The sequence below is a fragment of the Triticum aestivum genome, chromosome 2A, assembly GCF_018294505.1.
Source record: "Triticum aestivum cultivar Chinese Spring chromosome 2A, IWGSC CS RefSeq v2.1, whole genome shotgun sequence".
In the NCBI taxonomy this organism is placed as follows: domain Eukaryota; kingdom Viridiplantae; phylum Streptophyta; class Magnoliopsida; order Poales; family Poaceae; genus Triticum; species Triticum aestivum.
Genome location: NC_057797.1, coordinates 40602502 through 40611768, shown reverse-complemented (window position 1 = coordinate 40611768; position 9267 = coordinate 40602502). Strand labels below are relative to the sequence as shown.

Sequence of the window (9267 nt, the reverse complement as noted above, 5' to 3'; positions counted from 1 at the left end):
TTCAACTCCATCTTTTTTTTGCAGGGCTTTTCAACTCCATCTTTTTTTTTGCAGGGCTTTTCAACTCCATCTTCTTAGTGAACCATGAAGAACGCCGGTGACCTCGTCCTCGGAAAAATAATCGGTTGAAAGGAGTGATTGCGAAAAAGCGAAACATGGTCTCTAGCAACAGCAACCAATATTTTAAATAGCACGCTATTTCGCCGTTATAACGCGGTTATAGCATATTTGGAAGAGAGACGTTACGTTTTGGCAAAACCGGACGCTACGGCGCTAATCGCGTAATTAGCGCGCTACACACGCTATAAACGTTGTAACATTGTAACGTTACAACGTGCAGACCATGCAAAACTGAAATAAGCACAGCCCAGCAGGACCAGCAGGCCAAAACCAACCCACGACCACTAGCTTTCTCACTTCTTTTATCAGATTCTCCCACTAGCTTTCTCACTCCTTTTATCAGATGCATATATTGCTTGCTCCTATGAAAAATTTAGTTGCTTAAATACTTTATTTCTAGATATATTTGATTTTTTTTGCAAACGCTATTTTGAAATATAGCATGCTATTAGCGCGCTATAACTTGTGTAGCATTTAGAGAAGGGCCTCGCTATATTTTGTAGCGCGCTATTTAAAATATTGAGCAACACACACGCCACCATGAGATGAACCGTGATAGAAACCTGCCGCGAGAGGCAGGACAACGTACACGCTCGAAGAATGTTGGTTGAGACCCACCTTGTGAACAAGTTGTTGAAGATCTGCCTCGGAAAGCACCAACTGGAAGGAAGAAGAACACCCACCCGAGTCTTGAAAAGAGGAGAAGAGGCATTCCCGCACCACTCGGAGCAAGTATAACAGGATGATATAAGCGGGATGTGAGGATTTAAATATTGTGTTATTGCTTAGTTGGAATAGAGAGAAGGGAAGCGGGCTGTAGACTTACAGCCGGCTGTAGCACGAGCTCGAAGAAGCTTTCTGAGAGTGGAAAGTGGGTTATATGTTGACAAAGTAGTACTTTTTTATAGCCAACTATTATACGTGTTAGCTATTAAATTGGTTGTAAATAACATGTTAACATGTTATAGCCACCAACACTATTATTATTAACCATACACTCAGACACTCACCCAAATATAACATTGGACTTGATTATTTATACTATCGTCCCCAATACCATCACATCGGTCGATAAAAATGGGGTTACCCATATTTATTATTATTATTTTTTGAAACTTACCCATATTAGTACATGGCACCACACCCTTACCGGTTGCTCTTTTTTTTTTGAGGATGAAAGGTGGACAAAAGGTTATCCGTCCCTTGCACAATTCCTGAGCTGTCCACTTTTTATTTTATTATTTTTCAGTTGTCCATTCTTGATTGATCAAACAAATTCATTAACCTGCCGACTTTGTTTAACAAAGTCTGCAGTTGATTTGACAGAAATCCATTCCGACGTTTCAGAGGATGATACTGAAATCTACAAAATGACCCCCTCACACAAACAAAATGACAGAAGAAATGTGCATCATATAGCTACTGCATCTCTGAAGGGACGCACCCAAACAACTGAAACAATCGACAGCCGGCACAGCCCTACAATCTGATTCACCGGGCATCGTGCATCCGTGCCGAAGAACAGCATGACAACCAAAACGTGAAGCCAGACTCTTCCCATGTGCGACTACCATCTGGTTGTGATCTCCCACGCGTGCTACAGCTAAACTGAGATCCAAAAACAAGAATCTAGAGTCAACAGAGATCCACAGTGGCTGAGCCGCTGAGGTAGCAGTTGACATTCTCATGTCTGCCACTGAAACTTCGCTGCTAATGGGGAATGTACAGTCAGCAACGCAACGATCGACACGTGACGCTCTTTCTCCAAGCATCTGAAAACGAGTGAGCTCACATCTGATGGTTCTATCATCCCTGGTCCTGCGTTAACCCACTTGTACCTCGCTGTTTACAGTCTTCAGCTTACAATGTATATACAGTCTTCAGTTCACCAGGACAGAAGAGTTGCTAATGTGATTAGTGTCTCAGCCAGACCTTGGACCAACGCCTCGCTCATCCTGGACGGTTATGGCCGATGCCAAGAAGATCCTGAGGAAGACATTTACAATGGGAGTAATTAGACATCCACAATCCAAATATAGCTTTACTTTCAAGAAATAAAACAAAACTATGCATTAATAGACTTCTCAACTGAACACGATATGGGTTTTGTATAGCTAGGTGCCAAAGATAAACGCGCAGCTCAGGAAAATAAATTCTGAATGCATCATGTGTGTGGTTAAAACCCGCATCTCAGAACTGCGCCTGCTGCAGATAGTTAGTGACTTTCTAGTACGAAACCAGCCAGAAATCATATCAAACACTTGGAGGACTCAAAAACCTTAACCATCATGTCAGTAAGCACTGGAGGCAGCACATGGCCCTTTCTGCAAGATTTCTGGATTATTTGATTTTTATAGCAACCTTGGGTCAGTACAGATCTCACAATGTTCTGTGAACTTCTGTGGCCTGGCCAGACCTCCAAGATTAACATGGCATTGTACCGTATTGGTAATCTGGTTTGGAACTACATATTATGTGCATACCTTGAAATTCATCATTTCTTCATCATACAAGACTGCCATATATAGTGCCAATGACCAATGTAACATCCTTTCTATTGGGAAGATCCTAACTAAATCATTTGCTTACTCAGGAAGTTTTTACACTTCGGCATCAATTCATCAAGTAATAAACTGTAAAGCTTCTTATGTGAAAACACCTAGGGGAACATACTATAACAGATTTTGTAATCCACAAAGCTACAGGCAGAGCAAGAGACCATTATCCAAGTCTTAATGAAGAAACAGGTGACAAAACAAAGGATGGACTCTTCCTTACCTGACAAGCTTTGTTCTTAGCTCTGGTTTCAGCTGTGCTGGGGATATCATGGTTTGGCTTGTTGAATCTCTTTTCCCGTCGATCACATGAACCCCAGCCATCTGAGAACCTGCCACTTCTTCATACACGGAAGAAAAGACAAAACAAGTTAATAGCAGTATAGCACCAAGGACTGGTCACTGGTGGATCCCCAAAACAGAATGAGTTGCAAATGCATACAAAATGACATACTGCATAGACGCTCTGACAAGAAATTCAGCACAGTTGACATTGTGGCTGTCATCAAATTCAATAGAGTGGTCTTTGATTTCAAATGAGATATTGTAGAAGCACGATATTTTTCTCCACCCTGAGATGAGTTAGAGAAGTAAGACGATGAAGATTCACTGTATAATCAGAACTCGCAGTCAGTCACGGGTGTAAAAGCACGGACCTGACTTCTTTATGTATGGGTTCCCACTGATCACGGTGTAGTCGCTTTTATCTAGAATCTGAAACCAAAAAGTTGGGAGAGAAGTGTAAACCATAGACTCCGGGCTTTCCATCGCAGGTAAAAAAAGGAGAAGAAACTACACTAGCATGTAATGTAAGCATGTAAAAGGGCAACACGGGCCCCTATGTAATGTAGTATTACTTGAATAATTTCTTTCACCAGCAATATAATTTTTATCTCAAATATTGCAGAGTAATGATATGATCAAGCTCTCGATTAATTTGCAGCTCCAAACGCCAGGAGTAAACCATTGATCTGAGCTTTCCATCGCAAGTACAAAATGGGGGAAGACACTACACTAGCATGTAATGTAAGGAATGCCACGACGAAAATTGCACATCAGAGAATCATGCTTGATTCCCCAATGTAATGTATCACCCGAAACAATTTTTGTTCAACAGCAGCATACAATTTGCATCTCAAATATGCCTGGGTAGTGACCCAATCAAGCTTTCTCGGCGAATTTACATCCCCTAAGGAGAAGAATCATCACCACAAAAAATCTCTCACGACGAGTGTATTGTTCCGATGAAGCAGGCAGGCAGGCAGAGAGAATTATATGGAATGGGATGGGAAAACTGATACCGTACCGAGACGGCTACCTCCTGGTACTTCCTGAAGCTGGCGACGGACGCGGCGGCGGAGGGGAAGAGGCCGTGCGCGGCGGGGGCGGCGGCGACGGGGCTCCCCGCCGCGCCGGGCTCCGTGACCCAGGGCAGCTCGGGGTGCGGGCTCTGGACGAGCATCAGCGGCCTGGAGGCGTCGGGCGCCATGTAGGGCGGGGGAGACGAGGGCGACGGCGGGGGCGGGGGCGGCGTGGCGCGGCCGCGGCCGCGGCCGTGGGAGGCGGCGACGCGCGGGAGCTTGAAGGGGCGGGCGGGCTGCAGCACCTCGCCGCGGTGGGGGTCGTCGTGGGGGGCGGGCCACAGGGAGACGGCGGGGGAGGAGGGCGGCGGCATGGGCAGCGCCCGGCGCGAGGCCTCGGCGACGGCCGTGTCGACGGAGGCCCAGAGCGCCGCGTCGTCGAGGTCCCGGTCGTCCATGGCGGTGGAGGAGGAGTGGGATTGGGGATTGCCGTCTCGTCTCGCTCGCAGCAGTCCAATTCGAAATTCGAGAAAGGAAAGCGAGTGCCTAGCTGGGTTTGGATGGGCTTTTGTCCTCCCGGTTCAGCAGAGAGTACGGCCCGTGTAACTTATATTCAGCCTAAGCAGCCCAATACAACACCAAAAAAAAACAGGTTCTCCCCAGCATCAGACTGGCCATGTTTAATGGAAGAAACCTTGGTATCCTGAAAGAAAGAAAGAAAAATGATGTTGCATCCAAAAAATCAAAACAAAATAATATCCAGACCACACAAAAATACCACCAATGAACAGAGAATAATAGTGATTCGTACACCAAAAAAAACTGAACAAAAACCAAAAAATCATTCACTGCACTGACCTACACTAAGCCAGCAGCACACTGCTGTTCAGAAGTGGCAGAAGTATGTACACAGGAGGGCTCTACATATCTAGCTAAGTTGCAAGCTGAAGACAGCAGCTGGAGAATCATCATCATCATCATCATCAGCTGGAGAATCATCATCATCATCATCATCATCATCATTCACCACTGAGGCTGAGAGAGCCAGTCCTGAATGGCAAACCGAAGGGCGTGGTTGGGGGTGAGGCCGAGGTGCTTCAGCTTCAGGTCGGCCACGGCCCGGCCATCCTCGATCCACTCGCGGATGGCGCGTCCCTCGTACGTCACCCCGTCCGCAGCCACCTGAGGATCATCCATTGTTTGCTTGAGAATTGGGCACAGGAAGAAGGACGGTACTGGCCGCCCCCTGATCAAATGCAGCTGCTCCAGTTCTCGTAGTGTTTCCTGAGTCAGCTCCGGCCTGTCTCCGCTGCACTCGAGCCCGAACTCCGCTAGTCTTCGGGCCGCCTCCATTGGCCACTCCCCAGCCGTTGGATCCAAGATCGACGACAGCTTTCCGCAGGACAGAGCGCGCCTTACTTCGCTAGCAAGGCCTGGACTACCAGGCTGTTTACCAGTTAGTAGCTGCAGTATCACGGTGCCGAAGGAGTTGATATCAGACTTGTGTGCCAGCAATGCTGGATGATCCTTCGAGTCTTCCTCTGTCAATGTACCGAAATCGGCTATCTTGCAGTGGAAGTCGGAATCCAGAAGGACGTTCTCGAGATTCAGGCCACCGTGAACCATCATCTGTGGTTTACATGAATGCAGGAACAGCAGAGCACTTGAGATCTCCGCCACAATGCGTGCACGGATTTTCCATGGCAACGGCGGGGTACTGTTGAGTTTGCCGAAGAGATGGTCATGAAGGCTCCCATTTTTCGGATATTCATAGGCAAGACACAGTGCCTCTGGGCATACCCCAACCAGTGTCACTAGATGAGGGTGCCTCACTTTGTTTAGGATGTAGACCTGCCATACAAAACAGGAACAAATGCCTTCAGCCAAATACTAATAGTTACTTGGTGCTACTACACAAACCTAGTTTATTACAACCATTCAAGAAAACCTGAAACTAAAGACCGCCTTAAAAGAAATTTACTTATTATATTATCCATCACAAGCATAAAATATACATGTGACAAACAAGCATGTAATGGTAGCCATAAAGTAAACGGCTCAAGCACAGCAGACCAAACCTATTGCATAGTGGCCACAATACTTCAAGATCGATTATGTCCCAGAGAAAAATTTATATAGTCACTGATTAGATTATTGGGTTGTTCCAGTTCATGATAGCAGACATGATACTGCAAAATTCTGGATAGAAGCTAGAGAAAATGCATCCTAAAACTACAAATTTCTAGATAAATCATAAATCTAGAGAAAATGCATCGTTAGATATTCATTATAGTTCCCTTCCATGAATGTGACTGCATACTAACTTTCAGAATTTTCATGATGCCATGTTCAACAATTGACTAATCACCAATGCATCAAATATGACAGTGTAAGAAGCAGGGTAACAGGGAGTACCTCTCTCTGGAATTGCATCGAGCTCTTAATGCTATGTGAGTGCAACTTATGAATCATCACACTCCTGTTCATAGCTTTTCCTTTGTAAATGCACCCATGACCCCGTGGACGTAATTTGAAGCTCTCTGAGAATTTACATGTTGCATCTTGCACATCTAACAGTGTCAATTGTCTAAAGGTGCAAGGATCACCACCAAGAACAATTGAACTGCAGTTCGGCAACTTGGAATGGCTGTATGTGCACCCTTCTTCAACATGGTTGGTATGTCTATCTTCTTTCTTGTGAGCCTTTGTTCTTTCCTGCTTGAGAATATTTATGGAACATTGAATCACCTCAAGCTCCGCCACAGCTTCATCCATCCGAAGGCTCATGTTTTTAGCACGAGCATCTAGGATGTCTAATCTTCTCATAGAAGAGTCCAACACAGCCGTAGCTTTTTCTTTACTTCTTGCCAGATCTTCATGCTGCTTTCTCGTGGCTACGAATAAACCCTCAAGTTCCTCCCTTATTTTCGTTTCTCGTTTTTTAGAAGACTCAGAAGCTTTTACCTGATAAAAGAGCAGAAGCCAGGTAAGCGAAGAAATAAATGCATAGTTTCCTTTACGGTATTCAAAATGGAATGTTACGAGCTGCACAGTAAAAATAATCGAGCAATTTAGTTCAAAAAGACAGCTTATGTTAGATGGTGACAATAGGTGACTGCATACCCTGACAAAAGCACTGGCCACTTTTGACTCTATTTCTTTGCGCTTGAGAAGCTCAAGAAAAGCTTCCTTCCTTGATCCCTCAGCTTCAACCATGACTTGCTTGAGATTTGCATCCAACATTTCCTGATATATATCATTAACTTTAAGTTTTTAACACAGTAAGATCAATTCCAAGTACAAAACTAGTAAAATAGAAATGAAGCAGAAGGGCCACCTTAGAATGTAACTGCAATGCTCCCCTAAGTACAGAGGAATCAGGCCAGAGGGTTGAGTTGAATGCAGATTCTGCATCCTGTAAATTTGATATTCTCATATTGTAGAAATGGTTGGCATCAGCTCCAAGAGCTCCATAATCGTTCACTCGACCATTATCTGATACAGTGCCTTCAGCAAGCATGGATTCAGCGTTGTTGCTATTTGGGCTGAACCTAGTCCTCTTTCTGGTCATCATAATATCATCCTGGTTGTAGACCGAGATGCTGTTGCCAATGGCTGCGCTTGCTTCTCTGGTCCAGATGTGTCTTCCTCTCCATACAAACCAAATTTCGCAAAATGCTGGAGCATTCTTTGCCATAAAATATTCCTTGTTGTGGCCTGCCTTTAACTTGAAGCAACTGCATTTATGGATAGAGAGCATTGAAGTTAGGAAAGTGACAAAAGGAGACCACCGAAAAACTACATCTCCACAACCTCAGCAACTGGATAATGGTCATTGTTCACATTTTGGTGAAGAACATCCCAAGACAACAATAACAACGGGCATGTGGATGCTATTCTTTTGGCAATGGCAGCATCATATACACAACATTGTTCTTCTTTTTAGTGAACAATGAAGCATCTCACATCTTACTGTGAACTTGTGTTTGATGTTTTTGCAAAACAGAGTAGTATGGAAGGACTTAACTAGCCGGTGTTGATTTTCTCCGTAATCACTTGTCTATTCTAGTTTTATCAGTGCTTTTTCATGGTTAACTGAACATGGCCAAGACTCGGAGGCAGGTTGGCAGAATACACATTCTTTTGTCCTCTCATCATGTAACCCACTTAGTGATTAACATGTTTCGACAATACACAATTCCTTGTGTAGCACAGGCAATAAGATCATATCGTGTGTAAATCGTAGTTGACGACAGTCGGAACGGTGCTTACTTATCCGGTATAGAACCCATGACAAGCTTTGTGACCCCATGATCCCTGACCAAAGCGACGATGCCGTCGTTGATCTGCTCGTTCTCTGTTACAAGAACAGTTGCCTGCACCTGTGTGTGGCCAAAGGAAACTGTTATTGCTACTTACTCAGCCTGGCCAGCTAGTTACTTGCTATGAATCTGCAGTACTAGCAATTATAATCTGTAAAAGGGAGGAGCAAGTTTTGACAAGGAAATGGAGAGGTACCTGCGCCCTTTGACAGAAGGCGAGGTAGGCGAGGAGGATCCGGTTCCTCTCGTCCCTCTCGGACCTGCGGTGGGACAGGACCAGCTCCTCCGTCGCCTGAGCCGCCGGAATCTTGCCCACTGGAGTGCGAATTGCTGTCAGGAGATCTCATTCGTACTGTACAAGAAAAGAGAGGGAAAGGGGTGGATGGGATTGGGGGGCGTACGGAGGGTGGGGATGACCGGGGAGGGCTGGTGGACGTGGACGAGGGCGACGCGGGCGCAGGCGAAGCGGCGGAACGCCCAGCGCAGCAGCGGCAGCGTCTTCTCCGGCGACCGCCCGACGGCGACGTGGAGCAGCGCGCCGGCGCCGGCGCCGGCCTGGTCGCGGCGCAGGAGCGCGCCGGCGCCGCCGTAGACGAACTGGCTCCTGGCCGGGCTGGGCGGCGGCGACGGGCTCAGTATCTCCATAGCCGCACGACCGACGGATCCGCCTCCTCTCCTCTCCCTCTCTCCCCTCTCCGGCGCCCCCGTCCTTATACTGAACGCTGCGCGGTCAAGCCGAGATCACCAACCAATCGAAGCCTCAGCGCCGCAGGTGCGCTTGTGCGTGTCGCTTGCGCCGGAGCAGGGTCGGCGAAACGGACGGAAGTAGTAAGAAAATCGGCTGAGCGGCCAGTGGTGGCTCCGACGGGGCAAAAGAAACCATTTTTCTGGCGACGGGGCACTAGAAAATCAGCCGGAGGCGAAGAATATGCTGGGATCCATGGAGTCAACGCGATGCTGCAAAGAGCA

General features: G+C 46.5%; 2 protein-coding genes across 3 annotated transcripts; both read right to left on the bottom strand.

Annotated features, from left to right (window-relative positions):
* Positions 1-1518: 1518 nt before the first annotated feature.
* On the bottom strand, positions 1519-4966 carry LOC123187294 (wiskott-Aldrich syndrome protein family member 2). 2 transcript variants are annotated; one of them, XM_044599117.1, is made up of 6 exons: positions 4835-4966; positions 3982-4679; positions 3332-3389; positions 3130-3247; positions 2899-3016; positions 1519-2106 (listed from the first exon to the last, which is right to left on the bottom strand). In XM_044599117.1, exons 2-6 carry the CDS (start codon positions 4432-4434, stop codon positions 2071-2073), a joined length of 783 nt encoding a protein of 260 aa, XP_044455052.1. In that variant the 5' UTR covers positions 4435-4679; positions 4835-4966; the 3' UTR covers positions 1519-2070. The 2 variants fall into 2 exon arrangements, with proteins under 2 accessions (XP_044455052.1, XP_044455053.1); XM_044599118.1 differs by having other exon boundaries at positions 3994-4679.
* On the bottom strand, positions 4722-9261 carry LOC123187293 (U-box domain-containing protein 33). Its single transcript, XM_044599116.1, has 7 exons — positions 8700-9261; positions 8495-8613; positions 8249-8358; positions 7314-7713; positions 7100-7222; positions 6392-6940; positions 4722-5827 (listed from the first exon to the last, which is right to left on the bottom strand). Exons 1-7 carry the CDS (start codon positions 8941-8943, stop codon positions 5000-5002), a joined length of 2373 nt encoding a protein of 790 aa, XP_044455051.1. The 5' UTR covers positions 8944-9261; the 3' UTR covers positions 4722-4999.
* Between the last annotated feature and the right edge of the window lie 6 nt (positions 9262-9267).

What these genes read in the sequence shown, in the direction of transcription:
- LOC123187294 (XM_044599117.1), bottom strand. Translation starts at nt 4,434, where the DNA reads ATGGACGACCGGGACCTCGACGACGCGGCGCTCTGGGCCTCCGTCGAC. An exon ending in CTTGTCAGAGCGTCTATGCA is followed by an intron (nt 3,017 to 3,129) that starts GTATGTCATTTT and finishes CCGTGTATGAAG; the next exon opens with AAGTGGCAGGTTCTCAGATG. An exon ending in CTAAGAACAAAGCTTGTCAG is followed by an intron (nt 2,107 to 2,898) that starts GTAAGGAAGAGT and finishes TGTCTTCCTCAG; the next exon opens with GATCTTCTTGGCATCGGCCA.
- LOC123187293 (XM_044599116.1), bottom strand. Translation starts at nt 8,943, where the DNA reads ATGGAGATACTGAGCCCGTCGCCGCCGCCCAGCCCGGCCAGGAGCCAG. An exon ending in CCTTCTGTCAAAGGGCGCAG is followed by an intron (nt 8,359 to 8,494) that starts GTACCTCTCCAT and finishes GGCCACACACAG; the next exon opens with GTGCAGGCAACTGTTCTTGT. An exon ending in ATGGGTTCTATACCGGATAA is followed by an intron (nt 7,714 to 8,248) that starts GTAAGCACCGTT and finishes CCATAAATGCAG; the next exon opens with TTGCTTCAAGTTAAAGGCAG.